The 21,536-nt window shown below is 35.8% G+C and overlaps 1 protein-coding gene across 1 annotated transcript in view; it reads left to right on the top strand.

Moving 5' to 3' along the window:
* Cd109 (CD109 molecule) overlaps nucleotides 1-21,536 on the top strand; it is a 128,189-nt gene that overhangs the window by 49,109 nt on the left and 57,544 nt on the right. The window contains exons 6-14 of the mRNA XM_076858494.2: nucleotides 6,237-6,276; nucleotides 7,874-7,958; nucleotides 14,094-14,190; nucleotides 14,444-14,585; nucleotides 15,436-15,545; nucleotides 17,756-17,980; nucleotides 19,047-19,148; nucleotides 19,244-19,306; nucleotides 20,052-20,228. Of these exons, the coding sequence (XP_076714609.1) occupies nucleotides 6,237-6,276; nucleotides 7,874-7,958; nucleotides 14,094-14,190; nucleotides 14,444-14,585; nucleotides 15,436-15,545; nucleotides 17,756-17,980; nucleotides 19,047-19,148; nucleotides 19,244-19,306; nucleotides 20,052-20,228 (1,041 nt within the window). The remainder of the gene's footprint in view (nucleotides 1-6,236; nucleotides 6,277-7,873; nucleotides 7,959-14,093; nucleotides 14,191-14,443; nucleotides 14,586-15,435; nucleotides 15,546-17,755; nucleotides 17,981-19,046; nucleotides 19,149-19,243; nucleotides 19,307-20,051; nucleotides 20,229-21,536) is intronic.

Below are 21,536 nucleotides of genomic sequence, written 5' to 3'. Positions count from 1 at the left end.
ATAGGCACTCAGGATACTAATTTTGAATATTGCAAAACTCAATTTTGTTTTTGACCAAATCCTTTGGACAGTGTTTTAGTCATCTTTTTCACTGGTGTGACTAAAAGACTGATCTGCACAATTAAAGAGGAGGAAGAGTTTATTTGAGTGCTCGTGGTTTCAGAGGTCTCAGTTCATAGAAGGCCAGCTCCATTCTTCAAAGCTTGAGGTGAGGCTGAACATCATGGCAGGAGAGGGCGGTGGAGGGAAGCAGCTCACATTACAGTGATCAGGAAACAGAGAGAGTCCACTTTCCAGATACAAAATATATACCCATAGCCATGCCTCCAATTAGCCACATCCTCCAGCCATACCCCACCTGCCTCCAGTTATAACTCAGTTAACCCCACTCAGGGATTAATTCGCTGATTAAGTTAAGGTTCTAACCCAACCATTTCTCCTCTGAACTTTCTTGCATTGCCTCATACATGAGCTTTTGGGGGACATCTCACATCAAACCATAACAGACAGTAAAATAACTTATTTCTTAGTATGCATTTAACCATTTGTAAATACTCTGGGAAGATATGGTATGATACAAAGTGTGCTGTCAGCCCTTGATTGCAAGATGATTTCTTGATTTATGGAAGTAATTAAAATGACAATGAAAAGAAATATTTTCCTTTTTCTTTTTCTTCAGTTTTTTGTTGGTGACCTCGTCTACTCCTTAGCATTTATGTTCCTTCCAAATAAAGGGCAGAAGTAAGGTTCTTCCGTGGGTCATTTTCCTCCTTGGTATAGCCTGGTTCTTCTCAAGAGTTATTTTAATGTCTTGCAGGAGATACTGTTTGATAACTGAGGCTAATCTCATGAGCACCATCAGAATCAGCCTGGGGACAAGAATCAGTTTTCAGTCAATTATAGATACATGAATTCAACAAATGTTGACAGTTTGCTGGCCAGGTGCTATGCCCACAGGATTTCATAGTCATTTATAGGACATGATGTAGAGCAGATAATTAAAATATATTGTGTTAAATAAAATGGTTGAATAATTCACAGGGCAGTATGGGAGAGAAGGGGATTCAGCATGACACAGAGGAGCACATCATGAAAGTCTACTTGGAAGGAGTAAATCTGGATAAATAAATCTGGGACATTTGGTAGGACATTGGGTGGAGATATCCAGTAGGTGAATTTGAACCTGAATTCCTGGGTTGAGGTATGAGCTAGAGATAAAGATTTAAGAGTCTCTAGGATAAAAATAATGGTTAAAAACACGAGACTTGATGAGCTCACCTACAAGTTGGAGTGGGGAGAGCATTGGGTTCATATGTGAAGGGCCAGAAGTTAAGAGTCAGAAAGAGAGCACACAAAAGAAACAGGAGTCAGAAAGGTATTTAGGAGTACAAAGAGAACAAAAGACTTGAGGGGAAGAGACAGACTAAAGAAAGATGGAAAACCCAGGAGTCATCAGGGATGATTGGCAAGGTAGGGGGCAGTAGGAGAGAGATAACTTATTTAAAATATTATCTTCTATAATTATGTGGTAAGCAAATAATTGCCTAAAACTTGGCTTTAAGCCTTTTGTTTAAAGTAGGCCCAAATAAATGTGATGATTTTCTACATTTCTAGAAGCTAGTAATTTTTAAAAAATCTAACATATTTATCCAGCACCTTTCTTTTTTCTTTTTTTTTGCATAAGACATAGGGTAGGTTAGCAACCCTAGGGATAAACTATGAACAATACAGAAACCATCCAACATGAATCTAGACCTCACAGAACTTGCAGCAAGAGAAGGCATGAATCTAAATACTTACAGTACAGGTAAAAAGTGACGGGAAGTAAAGGAAGGGCTAAAATGCATGAAGGCTTAGAGGGCAGAGAGATTGCTTTTCGTTTGGGGATTCAGGAAAATAATTTTGAGCTAAGCCTTGGAAGATAGGTAGAGATGGAAATATCAGTAAGTCAAACATAGGAAAAAGTACGAGCAGAAGCACCGTGCAGAAATCCTGAGACACTGTCAATCATGTACAGTGATGCTTCACGTAATGGAAGGAACACAGTGTGAGAAATGCATCACTAGGCGATCGATTGTTTTTGTATGAACATTGTGTATGGAATACACTTTCGACACTGAGGTAGTACATCTTCCTACACACTAGGCTGTATGCTGTGGCCACCACGGTTCTGTGCCCATTGTTACCCAGTACATGACTGTTATAGCCCTTGACTATGCCCTTCTCCATAGCTGCTGATGCTGAGGTCTGAATTCATTTTTATAGAACCTCATGCGGTGTTTTACATGTACTACTTAATTAATATTTTCTATGTAAATTTAATTACTTATCCACAGCCTTACTTGTGCTGGCCTCAGTAATACAGCAAAAACCAATTTGAAGACTAGAATTCTTTGCCAGTAAAATAATACAGGTACTTGAGTACTTTACCTTCTTGATTTGATTTTTAAGGTGACAAATTAGAACTAACAAATGAATTAAATACATGTAATTTATAATATTTCTGTATTTGACAAGAACAATTTAAGTCACACATCACAGATATGATTAAATTTGATCAGAACAGCACAACTTATTTAGGATATTATTTAAATGACCATATTAAAATCAACTTTCAGACGGCAATTTATTTATTTATTTTGGGGGGACTGGGGATTGAACCCAGGGGTGCTTAACCACTTAGCCACATCCCCAGCCCTATTTTTTTTGTGGGGGAGACAGGGCCTCACTAAGTTGCTGAAGCTGTCTTTTGAGCTTGCTATCCTCCTACCTCAGGCTCCCAAGCTTGTTAGGATTATAGATGTGCGCCACAGAGCCTGGCTGGACAACTATTTTGTTACATATAAGAACTTATATTTATGTTTTATATTTTTAAATGCACTATATCCTTACTTTTTTTGTTTTCTAAATAAATCCACACAATTTTATCATTAATGTTTGTGTTCTTTATCTTCCGGCATAGAAGGACTATTAATAAGGAGCCTTTAAAAAATAATGGAATAAGCTAAATGTCAGAGGAACACTTTCATGCATGACTGTTTTAATGAAAAAATATTGGCTTTTAAAAATTATATTATTTTTAACTCACATTAATTGTACAATTAACAGATTTGACTGTGACATTTTTATAAATGCATATATTGTACTTTGGTTATATCCACCTTCTCACTGCCTTCTCTTGCCATACTTTCTCTGTCCCCCATGGTCCCTTTCTCTTCCCTAAAATCCCTTTCTACTTTCAGATAATCTTATTTATTCATTTATTCTATTGTCTCAACACATGACAGAAATTAAGTGATACTGATTTTTCTGTGTTTGGCTTATTTTGTGTAACATGTCCTCCAGTTCCATCAATTTTTCTGCAAATGACATGATTTCATTCTTTATGATTGCATGATACTCCAGTGTATGTGTGCGTTTTACCTTTTCTTCATCCATTCATCTGTTGATGTGAACCTAGGCTGATTCCACATTTTGGTATTGTGAATAGTACTGCAATAAATATGGGTAAGGAGATGTTCCTTTTGTATGCTGACTTCATTTTCTTTGGATATGTACCAAAGAGTGGGATACTTGGATCATATGGCAGTTCTGTTTTTTAGTTTTTTGAGGAAACTCAACACTGTTTTCTATAGTGGCTGTATGAATTTACCATCCCACTGAGAGTGTATGAAGAGTTCCTTTTCTCCACATCCTTGCTAGCATTTGTCATTTTTTACTTTGTTGATAATGGGCATTCTAACTGGGTGACATATAATCTCAGTGTAGTTTTGTTTTACATTTCCCTGATGGCTAAAGATATTGAGCATTGGGGCTGGGGATGTGGCTCAAGTGGTAGCATGCTCGCCTGGCATGCGTATGGCCCGGGTTCGATCCTCAGCACCACATATAAACAAAGATGTTGTGTCCACCGAAAACTAAAAAACAAGTATTAAAAAAATTCTCTCTCTCTTCCTCTCACTCTCTCTTTAAAAAAAAAAAGATATTGAGCATTTTTCATATACTTACTGGACATTTGTACCTCTTTTGGGGAAGTATCTGTCAGGTCATTCATCCAGTTTTTTTTTTAATTGGATTAATTTTTGGGGTTTGTTGGTAAGTTTTTTGAGTTCTTTATAATATATTCTGGATATTTAATTTCTATCGGCTATTCATGTATATAATCTGGATATTAAATTTCTTTCAGATGAATAGCTGGCAAAGATTTCCTCCCATTCTATAAGTTGTCTTTTTATTCTGTTGATTGTTTCCTTTACTCTGTAGTATTTTTTAATTTGGTGAAACCCCATTTATCAATTTTTGCTTTTGTTTCCTGAGCTATTAGAATCCTATTTAGGAAATTGTTGCCTATGCTAATATATCAAAGTGTTTCTTTTGTTTTCTTCTAGTAGTGTCGGAGTTTCAGGTCTTATATTCAAGTCTTTGATCCATTTTTTTATGGTACTGAGGATTGAACCCAAGGGTGCTTAATCACTGAGTCATATTCCCAGTCCTTTTTGCATTCTATTTAGAGAGAAGGTCTTGCTAAGTTTCTAAGTGCCTCATTAAGTTGCTGAAGCTGGCTTTGAACATATGAGCCTGGTGCTTCAGCCTCCCAGAGCCGCTGGGATTACAGGCATGTGCCACTGTGTCCAGCCTTTTATCTATTCTGAGTTGATTTTTGTGTGGGTGACAGATAGGGATACACTTTCAGTCTTCTACATGTGGACATCCAGGTTTCCCAGCACCATTTGTTAAGATGCTGTTTTTTTCTCCAGTGTATGTTTTTGACTCCTTTGTTGAGAATCAGATGGTTGTAAGAGTATGGATTATTTTTGGATCCTCTGTTTTATTATGGTCTATGGGTCTGATTTTATACCAGCACCATGCTATGTCGTTACTGTGGCTATGTAGTATGTTTTGAAATCAGGTCTTGTGATGCTTCCATTGTTGCCCTTTTTGCTTAGGATTACTTTGGCCATTAGGGCCTCTTATAGCTTTCCTTTAAGATTAAAAAATAACTTCTTCCAAAGTGGGACAGGGGGATAGGGAAGAATGAAGGAATTTTGGTTTGTGTAGAGGGGAAGAAAGGGAGGGGTGGGGCTGTGGGGATGGCAAGGATGGTAGAATGAGATAGACATTATTACCCTATATACGTGTGTGATTATACTATGGGAGTGACTCTGTACCATGCACAGCCAGAGGAATGAGAAGTTGTGCTCCATTTGTGTACAATATGTCAAAATGCATTCTATTGTCATGTATAACTAATTGGAACAAATTTAAAAAAATAAATTCCCAGTAGACAGTAAAAAAATAACTTCTTGATATGCAGATGTTTTAGATTTAACTTTAGGAAACATTAATATTTCATAGTCATATCAGTGTGTTTGCTTTGATGAGTTTAGGGAATCAGATTTGGAATACAAATTTCAATGTTGGAATTACTTAGCTATTTTGAAAAGGTTCTATTTAATGTGTTATAATTTAGAATGGAAAGTTTGAAATATGAGTTAGAAAAATGATATAATAAACCACATGTTTTCTTCTTGATATTAGAAAAGGAAATAATTATGGTATCTATTAAAATAGGATAAACTGTTTTGATTTAATGGTTAACTAGATAATAATTCAAGGAATTAGAAAGGTGGAGCATGTTGGTTCATGATGATTTTGTATTCTAGATTACGGATAAGAATTTGGTGTCTCATGCCTGTGATCCCAGCAACATGGGAGGCTGAGGCAGGAGTATTACAAGTTTGAGGTCAGCCTCATCAATTTAGGGAGAACCTGAGCAATTTAGTAAGACTGTCTCAAAATAAAAAAAAAATCAATTATGTTTAACATCATTTTAACCATTGTTTATTTTATAGTGATACCAAAACAAAATTGAAGTCATTCCTATTTAATTGACATGGCTTATCCTTACTTTATAAAATTTGTTGATTATCAAATTTAATCTTATTTTGCAAATAATGGAAACCATATTAAACAGTTTTATTTAAATGACCTATCTCAAGAGATAGGTCATCTGTTTATGTAAGCAAAGTTGAGAAGTAAAACTCTGAAATTTCGTAAGCTTATTATTGCAGTTGTCTAAAAATAAACTTTCACAAATTAAGATAAACTGTTTTGTTCATTAAATCATAAATGTAACAAAGTTAATTTTCTAAACGTTTGTATGCAGGTAAGTAAGCAAGCAAAATTATTGAATAAGATCTCATATGCTTTGTCTTTTTTCTTTTTCCTCCCAATAGGACCAGACATATTATCAATCATTTCAAGTCTCAGAATATGGTGAGTTCCTCAGTTTATTTTGAAGGAAAACAACAACAACAACAACAACAACAACACATTTATTACTTTCTACAGAGATAAGAGAAATTGTCAAGAGATAGGCTACTTAAAGTAAAAATTCCAGTGGAGATAAAATTCTGGTGTTCCTTATAGGCCTAAACAAGTATTTTCCTTTATAAAGTTCTAAAATCTCACTAAAAGAATAAAGTAGGAAAAAATATTACCTAGATTCTCATTATGCTAGTCTTTTCCTTTTATATAATTTTTCTTTTTTTCTGACCATAAAATATTTAAAAATTTTTGAGTTTTTAAAAGTCAAAACATTGGGGTTAGTCATGTGCAGTGCAGTAATACATGCCTCTAATCCTAGCAACTCAGGAGGCTGAGGTAGGAGGATCCCAAGTTCAAGGTTGGCCTCAGCAACTTGGTAAGGCTTGTCTCAAAATAGGAAAAAAAAAAAAAGAAAAAAAGAAAAAAAGAACTGGGAATGTGGCTTGGTGGTAAGGCACCCCTGGTACCAAGAAGCAAAAAAAAAAAAAAAAAAAAAAGAAAAAGAAAAAAGAAAAAAAGAAAAAGAAAAACATTGGGGTTCAGTGGTAGAGCATGCAAAAGGCCCTGGGTTTCATCATTACACCACAAAATCAAATTAAAAAAAAACCCTCATCTTGCTGTCAATTATTTTCCACATTTTTATTTGGTCAACATTGCTGAAGACCACCTATTTAACTCAGGTTAATCATATTTTTATAAGTGCAGCACTTATAATGTTAAAAACAGATGAAAACTGTGGATTCACCAGTTGGTTTATGAATGGAGGAGAGATGAAGGTGAAAGCATGGGATTTCTTTCTTAGTTTACCATTTAAATAGATACTTTGAGTTTGTATATTGAGTTTTTTCATTTAATTTGTGCCACTTTTTGAGACTGTGTTTCATTCAGGCAGCTGAAATTCTGGAAATCAGTGTGCTTATCCCTTTGTGGCTCAGGCTTAGGATCTCAGCACACACTGTTTCTAGTGGGTGGGGTACAGCATATGATTGCCAACCTATAATGTGTGAGAAGGTATTTTAATTTCCCTTTTGGCCTCCTGTCTTAGACTGGTCCAGGGTACAGGAGAGAGTTGGAGCATGAAGAGAGCCTGTAGCATTATTTGAGCTGAAAGTCTTCCCTCCATGGGACCCACAGGTCTTTTTGATATTTGTCTTCTGTTAATTGAATGGTGAGGTACTTTGTTATGAGACTTAGATCTGTCTTTGATCAGTGAAACTATAGAAAAAAAAATTTCAGTAGATCAGAAAAAAGCAAACAAACAGTTTTTACTCTGGTGGGGTGCTTTATGTCAAATAGTATTAATTAATACATATTTCATACTTGATTACATAAAGCTGACCTAAGTAAGGATTTCTAATTTGAATAAAATAAAATTTCTAATTTGAATTTCTAATTTGTGTTAATGTATGTTTGGATTCTGATGATTCTAAGTTTAAGTAATAAAAATTATCAACTCTTTCAGAAAAATTTAATTTAATTTTTTATTTTGCTCAGCTGAAGATATTGGTAAAACATATTCTTTAAAAGATTGCTTTTTTTCCTCCAGTGTTACCAAAATTTGAAGTTGCTTTGCAGACACCATTATATTGTTCTTTGACTTCTAAGAATTTAAATGGTACCATCACTGCAAAGTAAGTATTACTTTTCTTTTGATAAGACTCTCAACCATTATAAAACTGTAAAACGAACAGCTCACTATATATTCCAGAATATTAGCACTATGCTTTGCTTATCAAAATATCCTACTGGGTGATAAACAACTATTTATAATAAGTAATCAAGCACGAGACAGGTCTTTATATCCATGTCTCTGTTTCCAAGCCAATCTAGTCCTAAAATATTTCCCAAAACCAAGACTACTTTAAGAATATACATTATAAGTTGCCAGATTTAAAAAAAATTATGTATATTTCCTTATTCCCCATTTAGATGATGTAGAGTTGAGGCAACTAACTTAGCTTTTCTTAAATCCTATACTGTTTTTCTCATTGATAATGGAGGTGGGAGAGGAAGTGGTTGTCTTATTGAAATTGGCAGACATGTGAATAATCAACATTCATTCATTTCACCATATGTACACAGAGACCTTCAATTCACCCTGTCTCACATATGTCTGGTGGCTGTCATGATTTGGACCCACTAGCTTGAACAGCACAGAATCTTGTATTGCTGAGGCAAAAAGCATACTCAGAGTTCTAGACTAGCGGTTCAGGCTGGGATGGCCCTCAAGTAATTCAAGGATTGGTCTTTTGTAGCTTTTATTTTTTGACGTGTCTGTATCTGTGCTTCAGCTTCTGAAATTTATTTCTAAGAGCTAAGAAAAACTGGACTCCCCTACTGCTGTCTCACCACTGTATCTCCACTGGTGAGGATCTATGTCAGTGTAAGCAATGGGCAGTGAGTCTCCTGGCAGAAGCACTTCACAATCCAAATGTTCTAAAAATTCCTGCTTTAAAGTGTGCAACAACAACAAAAAAGTTACATGAAACACACAATACAGAAACAGAATCATGTCTATGATTTATACCAAATTAATATCTGCTTGTGTCCAAGAAACAACGTCCAATATGAATTTGGGGGCTGTGGATGGACTTGTGGTTTAGAAAACACACAAATGCCTGCATTTTACATAATTATTATACTGTACTTGATTTTAGTCAAAGGTTCAGCATCCTGTTTGGGGTTTATTTTGAGTTGTTTGGTAAATGTTTTTAAAACTTGGAACAACTCTGGTATAAACCCAAATATATGTAGATTTGCACAATCCATGTCCACATAGGTTGGATTGAGCCTGGATCTCTTCTTTGATTCTGTTTTTGGTTTCCAGAGGTGTGCCAGAAAATTTAGTAGAAACAGTCTAAACAGGGGTTGTTAAAGTTGGGTAACCTCCAGAAAATTTTACATGTAATTTTAGGGCGCCGTGGACTCTCTGAGCTCTCACCACTAATATCCTTACCTCAAGCCCAATAGGGAACCTTATAGTTTCACCACAGTTTGTAATGCTTGAATTTCTAACTAACAGTTGAGAATGACATATTTGTGATAGTCTCCTGGCATTTCTGTAGTGCTCGCTGTATTGCAATCTTAGTATGTGTATAGAGGTTGGCCAGAGAAGTAGAAGCAGTAAGAGACATATAGTAATATATGTTTAGTACAAGAGGATATAGTAGAAGAGGTAGGTTTAGTGTTTGCGGCACTGGTTAGGTAGGTTCAAAATCCTGCCAGGCTGCCAGGAATGGAGGTTGAGGCTATAATTCTCAGGCAGAGGCCTAAGTTGCTTCCACAGGCAGAATTTAGGGAAACCCTAGCTCTGCTTTTAAGATCTGTGAATGGATGGAATCAGGCCCACTCAGATATCTAGGATAATCTCTTTTACTTAGAGTGAACCAATTATGAATTCTAACAACATCTATAAAATACCATCACCTCAATACCTAGATTAGTGTTTGATTTTGTAATAGGATGATCTAGCATGGTGAAGTTGACACATCTATAGGACCATCACAGTGTGCTTGGTATTTCAGGTGTGGATAGTGAGCCTCTTTGCTGCTTTCAGACCTGGCTAGCTCTGATGATGGTCTATTCTGTCCTTCCTTTCTATTAAAGTCTCCTTCAGGCTTCAGTTGCCTGGAGGTGATGCCCAGGGGGGTGACAGATAGTTCTATTCCAGGGCAGTGCAAACTTAAGTCTTTTGTGTGACTTAAGAAGAATTGCAACTAACATGGCCTAAACCCTTCCCTTTCCATGCCAAGACCTGTGAATAAATCATGAACAGTCCTTCTATACCAAAGTAGAGTCCTGGGCCTACCAGTGAATTTCAGAAGAGTCTGCTTTTGCCTTTAGGGTTGAAAATCGGACTGAGAATGTAGTTTACAACATCGCAGTAGAGTAAGGAGATACTTGAGATTTTTTTAAATCAGGTTTTTGTTTTGGTACTTGGGATTGACCCTAGGGGTGCTTAACCATTGAGCTACACCCTCAGCCATTTTTTAAAATTTTTTATTTTGAGAGAGGGTCTCACTAAGTTGCTTAGGGACTAAATTGCTGAGACTGGCCTTGAACTTGTGATCCTCCTACCTCAGCCTCCCAAATTGCTGGGATTACAGGCATACACCACCATGCCTGGCTTTTTTTTTTTAAATCAGTTTATAGCTGAGCGTACACATACTCTATAAATACTGTGTCCCAGTAGAGGTGGAGATGAGGTGGTTACCATCTCCCTGTTTGTATCTCCACCATCCTGACTGTCATGATGAAAGCTGCAGCTCTTTTCCTTATAAAGGCTAATTCCTCCACTTGGTCCTTGTCAGGCTGCTATCAGGAGAGTTCCAATCCCACTTCCTCTTCCTGAGTCGGGACTTTTCCATTCAGTATAACCTTTTGTTCTTTAGAGGCATCTTCACTCTTAATCATCTCTATCATTAAAGAAACAAACCCTCCCCTGTCCTTCCATCCAGGGCCCTATCTCTGGCTTCTTCACAGCCAGTCACAGATGCATTTTCCACTTCTTCACATTCCATTCATTTCTCAACCACCTACAATCAGTCAGAATTGCTTTCACCATGATCACAAAGACCTCCTTCCTGCTCAGTCTCATGGGCACATTTTAAAAAATATTTTAAATATTTTCCCCCCTTTTGTAGCATTTGGCATTGCTATCCACTCTAATTTCCTTTCTGGGTTTGCTCCTTGCCTTTAACTACTCCTTTAAGACTCTTTGCAGTCTCTTCTTTCCTGTCCATCTTTGAAAAGTTCTTGTTCCTCAAAGTTCCATCTTTGGCACTCTTCTTTCTGTACATGTTTATTTCATTTCCTTCCCCATGGCTTGGAATTCTGCTATGGTGTATAATTTGATGACTCTTAAATCCTTGTCTCCAGCCCCAATATCTGTCTTGAGGTTTAGACCCTCATATCTTGCTGTACACTAGACATCTCCCCTCAGGTATCTTATAGGCTCTTAACTAAGCGTATCACTTCTCTGAAACCTGATGCTTTTCTTGTGACACCCCTCCTGCCATCTTGATGGACTGAACCATCATTGGTTTAGCTGCTCCAGTCAGCCACACTCTTCCTTCTCTTTTAACAATTTCCATATCCAATCAACAACCAGTGCTGTTGATTCTGTCTCCTTAATCTCTCTCAAATCCATCTACTTTTCTCCACGGCTACTTCCTTGATTCAGACCTACATTATCTCTTCTTAATTACTGTTGCAGTTTCCATTAAATGTATTTCCTGACACCATGCAGCCCCTTCTCCTCTCTCTCAAACTCTACTCCCCAAATTTTACTTGTGTTTTCAAGAAGGAAAAATGCTTTCTATGATCTTTATTTAGGTAATTTCAAGGCGTGGCTACTCCCCCTGACCCTCTTTCATCACAGAACTAGTTGCACACCTTTGCTGTTTGCTGGTCCACTTCTTTGAAAATGAATCTATCTTACTACTGCATCTTGGTGCTTAGTACATGTCAGCTATGGAATAGGCAACCAGTAAATACTGCTGAAAGAACATTGGATGAACAACACAGCTCCTAAGATTTCAGTTCCAAGCTGTATGTAGCACAGCCAAGGTCTTCATACCAAATTTAAAGGCTGTGATTTGGAGTTAACCAGGTTGAGTTGTATGGGCAATAGGTTTGGTCTTATCAAATTAGAGAGCAGAGAGTAGAACCCGAAATCAAGTTCCTCAGGTGTATTTTGAAAGATGGGTTCTGTTGTCTTACTTTTCATGTGGTTGTTTTAAATTATAGAAAGATCTTGTAAATATCTATTTTATAATAGCTGTCATAGTCATCTCTATGGATGCATGATAAGCAATTTAGCTTACTCTTTTTTGCTAGTAGACATCTGTTCTATCAAGGTTATTTTAAATGTACAGGGCATTGCTAGAAATTTCTTGGAGAAGGTTAAAAGGTTCTATTTGATACAATACCCTATGTGCATATATTACTACATGATTGGTGTGATCCTATATCACATACAACCAGAAGAATGAGAAGTTATTCTCCATTTCATGTATGATGTGTCAAAATGCATTATACTATCATATATAACTAATTAGAATGAATTAAAAAAAGATCTAATTTGGTTTTGAGATCTTTAAATGAGGTGACTAAAAAAATAAAAGTTTTTAGTGTATTTGTCTGTTACCTTTAATGTGAATATCTGCTTATTAACTACCTCATTAAAAATAAATAATAGATTCTTTCTTACTAACCACAGTGAGCTGTAGAGGATTCTAAATCAAATAACACAGCATATATCTAGTTTGCTCCTACAACTTCCTGGGAACAGTAGAATTAAAATAGATTATTTAATCTAAGGTTTATTAAAATGTATTTATTTGATGAATTGAGACATTTGTATCTTGGAAATAACACGAAGGAAAAAAAAAGGTAGGTGGAGAGAAACATGAATTATAGGATTCATTTTTTTAAGGTGTTATTTTATAAATTTTTATACTATGGATGTTTTTAGAAAAAAAATTCTTGTCTTCTTAATGATACTATCCCAGAATATCTTTGATTTGCTTTGTCAAATGTTGTCAAGTTATTTTATGAATAATTAAGGTATTCTAAATATGTTCAGATTTTATTTAGGATACTAATTTTCAGTATTCCTCTTTCACAGTGATTATTATCAGCTTGGTAGAAAGCTAAGTCTGCCTCACATTCAAGCCAAAATTAAAAATTTGCATCTGAGAGTAAATTATTATTTTAAAACTCTTTACTAGCATGTGATACAGCTCTTTTAAAATACAATATGCTGGTATTATAGCTTTGCTTTTATTTAATCTTTAACAAGATACAAACAATGTTAGCTTTGGAAGACTTTAGAGTAAGTGATTTTGATGCTAAGGTTTCTAACGTGGGTTTCTACTACCTTTACTATTTTTGTTTGGAAGGGTGGTACATTGAAGGTTGAAATTTTTTTTCTTCTTGATTTGAGATTTGCAATGTTTGCTTTTGAGCTGAGTTGACCCAGATGAGGGGCTATTTCTATGTATAATTACTGGATTCAGGAAGCTGTAGTTTACTATACAATTTATAGAATGCAAAGCAAAATTACTTTTACATTTGGCCTTGCATTTCATAATAGAGATGGAAGAAATCTAGGAAACACATTTTAAAAAGACTTCCTGGCAGTAAAATGATTCATCAGAGTGCCTCTCCTTTGCATGAGGAGAATTTCCCATGATGAGATGGATACTAATAATACATAGACTGCTAACATCAGAGAAGGAGATTTGATTCAAGAAGATAAGTTTGATACTATAGATTTTAAAAATCACTATTTTTGTTTTTTCATGCAAAAAAATAATTTTTGGCAGCTGTGAGTTCATTCAGTGCTTCAGAATCTAAGATCAAATAATCCCTCCTGACTAATATTGGAACATGCAGTCATTGGCCATGGTGATTGCAAGTTCAACTGACATTTAAAAATCTTCAAACTGGGTGTGGTTCATACTTGTATTCTCAGCTACTCAGGAGGCTGAGGGAGGAGAATTGAAAGTTTGAGGCCAGCTGGAGCAATCCTGTCTCAAAATAAAATAAAAATAGTAGAAGATGTAGTTCAGTGGTAGAGCATTTGACTCGAATGTGGGAGGCCCTGGGTTAGTTTTTAAAAATTTGCTGTAGGAGCATGTATTTAATATAATTCTTCTACATTAGATTGCTAGTGTATGCTATTGAAAGTAATATTTTTTATTTTGTTCTTCTGATAATGTTAAGTTTTTTTTGGGAAAAAACCCCTGTTTATTGTTTTTCAGGTATACATATGGGAAGCCAGTGAAAGGAGATGTAGTGCTTACATTTTTACCTCTATCTTTTTGGGGAGAAAAGAAAAATATTACAAAAAAATTTAAGGTAATTTTTTCAGTTTGTAACTCGTGATGGGAAAATATGTGTATTTTTCCTAAAAGTAAGATTTTGTACTGAATTAGCAAAAAAGTTGAATGTAAGAAAATCAAGAACTTTGTGGCATTGGAAAAGTGAGAATTTACCCACTTATCACACTGATTAATATGGAGCCGTTGTGGTGTTGTGACTTAGTTTGAGTTTTATTTCTAGAATTTGAATTGCTAAAGTGAGAATAAAACTGAACTTTTAAACAAAACAGATAAATGGATCTGCAAACTTCTCTTTTAATGATGAAGAGATGAAAAAGGTGATGGACTTTTCAGATGGGCATTCTGAACACTCGGATCTCTCTACTCCTGGGCCAATAGAAATTCTAGCCACAGTGACAGAATCACTTACAGGTTTGTGGACATTGACTTGAAGGTAAAGCTACTTATGTGTTGCTGCTCTGAAATCTCTTTTTATAACTTGCACTTTCACTTGGGGGCATTAGTTGCTTTTTAAAAGATGCTATTTAATGTTGAACTATAAAATAGTCTAACTTGTGAGATGTTTTCATAATAGAAGTGAAACTTATTTTCTGTGAAAGTTTGTGCTTCAATCACATGTGATAGCTGTTTGCATTTTTCAATTCTTAGTCTCTTTTTAGCTTGAAAACCACCCAGAAAGGCCTACATTTTCAGCTATTATTTCTTCTCCTTCTTTTCTTTCTTTTTTTTTTTTTAGTTGTTGATAGAACTTTATTTTATTTATTTATATTCGATGCTGAGAATCAAACTCAGAGCCTCACACATGCAAGGCAAATGTGCTACCGCTGAGCCACAACCCCAGTCACCTTCTCCTTTTTTAAAAATTACTTAATATAATCTGAAATCTCACCTGGTTCTAGATGATTTTCTCCTTTAATTAAAAAAATGTTAGTTATTTGTACATTTCTGTTGTTATTTCAACAGCTTTAATCAATCACTGGAAGAGCAAAAGACTATTCTGTCACTGACCCTAATCTGCTTTTGTGTGTCTATGTCACTGAGGGAGGATGGTGGTAGTAGTGTTTAATGAAAAGCAGTCCACAGAGAACATAATAGACCATGTGGTTCTCTTATTGTGTGTTAAGCCAGTATAGAAATGAGGCGTATGTGTCCTGATATCTTCAGCCTCTTTTACAAGTAGCTTAAATGGAAAGATTTGGTGGATAGAAGCTGTTGGTGAATTATTTCTTTTTCATTCTAAATGATGCAATTTCCAAAATAGGCATCTCAAGAAATGCAAGCTCCAATGTGTTTTTCAAGCAACATGATTACATCATTGAATTTTTTGATTATGCTACTGTCTTGAAGCCAACTCTGAACTTCACAGCCACTGTAAGTTGGTATATTTATTACTAGTCCATAGCAGTAAGTTCAGTTGAATGAAACAGAATGGGAAAGAGTATACTCAGTGTTTCTTCAAAAATTTTACTCAAAAATTTGATATATTACCTTTTCTCTTTAGATATGTGAGGTATGTAGAATTGTTTCTAAGTGATCTGGGCCTACTTTTTCTAAAAGAGTCATTTCTAACAACAACAAAATATCTTCCTAGAGATTTATTTAGCAAACAGTTTAAGTTAGATTTGTTACATTGAAGCGTTTATTAATTGAAGGGGATTTGATAGTGGTCAAAATTTTAATTTAAATCACTTTTCTTTCTTTTTTTTTTTTTTGTACTGGGGAATTGAACTCAGGGGAACTCGACCACTGAGCCACATCCCTAGCCCTGTTTCCCTATTTTGTATTTTGTTTAGAGATAAGGTCTCACTGGGTTGCACCTCACCTTAGAACTCAATCCTCTTCTCTCATCCTCCCAAGCCATTGGAATTACAAGTGTGTGCCACCACACCGGGCTTAAATCTGATTTTTATAATGCTAATTTTATTTCTAGAAAAGATACAGCTTTAAAATTTAACATCAAATCTCTTTTTTTTAAAAATATTGAATTAACACTTGTTACTTTAATACATTTTGACAGAGTGCAAGGTGTGGTGCAAGGCAGGGCTTATGGAGCTAAGAAAGACCCAGTGCTACCTAGTTCAAGGTTTTTCTAATGGTGACAAGAAAATATGCACAGAACTATAATTCAAGGAATTATAAGATTCAGTCATGAGTTAGTTTCTGTGTGTTGCAAACTTTTACCGTAGAGATTAGATAGTAAATATTTTTAGCTTTCTGGGCCATATGGTCTTTGTCACATCTACTCAACTCTGTCATTGTAATATGTAAGTAGCCACAGCCGATTTGTAAACAAATGAGAGTGACTATATTCCAGTAAAACTATATTTACAAAAATACTGGATGGGCATGCCTGCTTTCCAGTTAGCTAACTCTTGTTTAAAAGAAAGGAGGGGCCGATCCTTGTTGAATGTGTGAAGAGAAGTTTTAGATAGCTACTGATTTCAGTTATCTCAATAATTTAGACAATTTGAAAGATAAAAATCACAAGGCTGCTGACATTTGTTTCCAGAAGAGGGAAACAATTGAGTTCAGGAAGGAAGGTTTGGGTTTGGGTTAGGAATGGGGGTTAAGGAATACTATATGGAAGAGGAAGTTCTGAACGCTTTGTTAAAGATAGTAGAGTTTTAAGTGTTTGGGCATCGGGGTGGGAGGTGGGGAGCAAGATGAGTTGAGACAAAAAACAAACAATAGTGAGAGGCTGGTTGGCAAATTCAGAGGTATTCAGAAGACAGTGATTGGACAATTGCAGTTCCAGCTGAGCATTGTTTCTGGGAGTGATAAAACTGGAGGATCCTGAATGTCTCCCATATGGATTTGAACTTTATACCCTAGGGATATGGTGGAAACTGTTTGAGTAGGACTGATGGGGTTATGTGCTGGAGGATGGAAGCAGCCTTGGCGTGGGGCGATGGGGAACCTCATGGTGGTGGCTGGGAGAGTGGCAGGTAGAGCAGAGAAATATATGACTTGGTGTTCATTGGATTTTGGAGGTAGGGTGAGGGAGGGAACATTTGGAAAGTAAGTTTTGAAGAATTGTGGTATCAATGAAAAAAGCAAGGCAAGATGGTTGTTCTGTGTTAGACATGCTGAGTTCCTGGTGACTGGTAACCAAGTGAAAATTTCTTGGAGGGAATTGGAGGTATTTTGTTGTGAGATGCAGTGCAAGGTAAAAACAGGGTTTTTGAATTTGCCGTATAATCCCAAGGAAACAACAAGCTAGGAACACTGAGACCTTTGAGGAAGAGTTTACTGATTATTTGGCCTTGACAAATTCCCATATTTTGTGAGAGGAAAAGGGAACCATAAAGGACACTGAGAGGGTGCACAAGGAGAGGTATGAAATGAAGGAGACTGTTGTGGAACCATGGAAGTCAAGGAAGCCATAATGTTAAGAAAGCAGGATCGTGGGCCTCTAGATGCCTCCTACAGAGAGACTAATGAATCTGAAGCTGAGAGTGCCATCAATAACTGTTGAGACTTAGTGTCATGGGATATTAAAGATGGAAACTGCAGCCAGCTGAACTTAAATCTTTTTTTTTTAAAAATTACCTGTTTTAAAAATATCTTGTTTTGACAATTAGGTGAAGGTAAGCCGTTCTGATGGCAACCAACTGACTCTTGAAGACAGAAGAAATAATGTAGTCATAACAGTGACACAGAGAAACAAAACCGATTTCTGGGGCAGACAGCACCGTGGCAATCAGGACATGGACACTGTCCAGATCATGAATTATACGGTCCCCCCAAATGGAATCTTTAAGATTGAATTCCCAATCCTGGACAACTCCAGTGAGCTACAGCTGAAGGTGACCTCTGTTTCCCACAATTATGGTTCTGGGACACCATCATCTCAATTGTAACTATGTAGATACTCAACCTATCAGAGCTCAAAGTGCAAAGGAAGTGGACATGTTTTTGTTTTTTAAAGTGGGAGAAAGTGTTAGAAATAATTTGATGACAATGACTAAGGATTGGCCTGAATGTTTCCTTGTAAGTTCATTTTGAAGAGCAGAGTAAAATATAACAATGTGAAGATATGATGGAGAAGCTCCACAAAACCGGGGTCTAGGTTGATTTTTAGTCATTTGAAATTTTATTTTCAGTGTGTGATACACATCTGTAATGGCAGTTACCCAGGAGGCAGAGGGAGGAGGATCACAAGTTGGAGGACAGACTGGGTAACTTAGAGAGCCATATAAAAGTATAACATAGGAAAGAAGTAGGGATATAGCTCAGCAGTAGAGCCATTGCCTAGCATGAGTGAGGCCTTAATTAAACATGGGTTTAATCCCTAATACTGGAAAATAAAAATAAAAGTGAATTTATTTTAGCAGGAGATGGAATCAAAGAGGATTATCTATTTGTAAAACATTTGCTGAGCTTTCTTTCCCAGAGTGGTTTGTCTGAGAGTCCTCAGCCATCCCTGCTGCCTGCCTTCTGGTTATTCTGTCCTGCTCCATTCAGGGCCCTGGCTGAGCAGGGTGCTCCACAGATGTGGCTTCTTTGATTTTCACTCTGAACCTTGGTGGATTGAGTGAGGCGTTTGTGAGCTGTGTGTTGTGGAAAAGGAAAGGGTTCCTTTTCTATTTCATTATCAGAATGTTTCTTGATAAAATAAATTTTGTTTCTGAAAAAGAGCTGTGACACCCCCCACCCCAGCCCAGGTTATTATAGCAAAGACTCTTGTGTTTTTCAAATTGGCAGATTCTTGATGGTATAGCTATAAAATGATGACGATGAGTATCTGGTAAATGTATTTTTACTGCTCAAAAAAAGAAAATGAATTTGGCTTTTAGTAATTATTCGTCAGACAGCATCTTTTCTCAAGGTTACTCAAGGTGAAAATTTATGGCTTTCTTTCTTTTGCTCTAGGCTTATTTTCTTGCTAGTGTAAGTAGCATGGCAGTTCATGGCATGTTTACATCTCCCAGTAAGACATACATCCAGCTAAAAGCAAGAGATGAAAATATAAAGGTAATATGTATAATTCACCTGATAATTACAGTACAATTGGACTCTCTTGCCATTGATATATGCATATTAACTGAGTTTTTTTTTTTTTTTTTAAGGTGGGATCACCTTTTGAATTGGTGGTCAATGGCAACAAGCAATTGAAGGAATTTAGCTATATGGTAATCTCTTATAGAATTTAAATTTATGATTTATTATAGAATTATCTTAAATGGTATCTATCTTTTATGTCTACACTGAATTTATTTTAAAATTAGGCTGTCCCTTTTGTATTGCAATCGAAATATTTTTTTAAATTTTTTCATCTGTGTTTGCATTTCTAATGTAAAATGGACGATTAATTTTAGCACTGTGTTTAAAATTCAAATTTCTATTAGATTAACAATATACATCCTTGGGTAGAAATTTGTAAAATATAAGAGAAAATAAAAATTGGCATGATGGCTTTGTAATATTTTAAATCCAACTTTCCCAGTGGAGTCCTGTATTTCTCCAATCAAAAATAGATTCTTTACCAAGATGAAGAAATGATAATTGTTTGAGGGGATAGATATGCCAGTTACCTTAATCTGATCATTACATGCTGTATTGAAATATCATACCATGATCCACAAGTATGCACAAATGTTACGTGACAAATAAAAATGAAAAATGCCAATAAATTGAGAATTAAAAATATTGATTTTTGACTACAAAGCTGTTACTCCAATTAGAATTGTTTTAATCTTCAGTTTCTATTTCTTAGGTTATATTATCTGTCAAGTCGGTTTTCTTGTATTTGAAAAGGTGTCAAGACTGGTTTAAGTCAAGATTTATGGATTTGCTTAAAATTATGATAAATATAACTTCAATTGAGCTCCTTACTAGCTTTAGCAAAAAATTAAATTTATCTATTATTTTTTTCAGGTAATATCCAAGGGACAGTTGGTGGCTGTAGGCAAACAAAATACAACAACCTTCTCTTTAATACCAGAAAGTTCCTGGGCACCAAAGGCTTGTATAATTGTGTATTATGTTGAAGATGATGGAGAAATTATAAATGATGTCTTAAAAATTCCTGTTCAGCTTATTTTTAAAAATAAGGTAAGATTTAGATAATAATATTTAAAAGAAAACCTTATATTAGTGAAGTCTGAGACATATACTATTTCTTTAGAAAAGTATCACTAAGCTGAATTGGTTGGGAGGATATATTATTCCCTTTAAAACTTATTATTCTGTATTTAGTTACTATGAATGTATTTAAATTTTTTTTTAGTTGTAGGTGAACATAATGCCTTTATTTTATTTTATTAAAAAAATTTTTTTAGTTGTAGTTGGATACAATACCTTTATTTTATTTATTTTTATGTGGTGCTGAGGATTGAACCCAGTGTCTCACACATGCTAGGCAAGCGCTCTACCACTGAGCCACAACCCCAGCCCCGCCATAATGCTTTTATTTTTATGGGTTGCTGAGAATCGAACCCAATGACTCACCTGTGCTAGGTGAGCACTCTACCACTGAGCCACATCCCCAGCCCCTACGAAGGTGTTTTTGCATGTGGAATTGTTTGGCTCTATGGGTCTTATTTGTGACACAATGTTCTTGGCTGTAAGACTTCAACTTAAAAACATGAAACCATTCAGGACTTTTCAAATAGTTGAGTTGATGTTGCTCGGTTGTGAAATTCAGTGGCACTTTAATATTTGTGTGGTTTGACATTGCCATGGAGTGAGGAAGTGAGGCCATCTGCAATGAATTTAAGAAGCAGACCTGGGCTTGGTTTATCTATTACATCAGCTGGAAACTAACCTGGGACAGATTTTTTAATACACTTGGACACCTTGCACATGAGGACCTGTGTGAAGCCTGGCCTCCAGATGCATCAGTTTTTATAGCCTGAGTAATCAGCTTGTGTAGAAAGCCGCCTTGGCCCCTAACTGAAAAGAAACATGATTGAATCATCTCACATGGATCAGCCATAGTTTACTAAAAATTACTGTCTTTCTAGTCCTCATTGTTTTAAAGCAATGGTTTACAGAGTATGGTTCTTCCATGCTTTCTTTTGTTGAGACTTGTTAACCCTAACTTTGATTATCAGAATATAAACTTCTACTTTTGTCTGATGAAAAGACATGAGATATTTTTCTTTTTTTAAGAAAGAAAACACAGGGGCTGGGGTTGTGGCTCAACGGTAGAACACTCACCTAGCATGTGTGAGGCCTTGGGTTCGATTCTCAGCACCACATAAAAACAAATAAATAAAATAAAGGTATTGTGTCCAACTACATATTAAAAATTGTTAAAAAAAAAAAGAAAACACAATGGGGTTGTGGCTGGGGCTCATGGCAGAGTACTTGCCTAGCACATATGAGGCACTGAGTTAGATTCTTAGCACTGCATACAAA

This window comes from Callospermophilus lateralis, chromosome 6 (genome assembly GCF_048772815.1).
Source record: "Callospermophilus lateralis isolate mCalLat2 chromosome 6, mCalLat2.hap1, whole genome shotgun sequence".
NCBI lineage: Eukaryota > Metazoa > Chordata > Mammalia > Rodentia > Sciuridae > Callospermophilus > Callospermophilus lateralis.
Note: the sequence above shows the minus strand (reverse complement) of the source record. Positions and strands in the feature narration are given on the sequence as shown.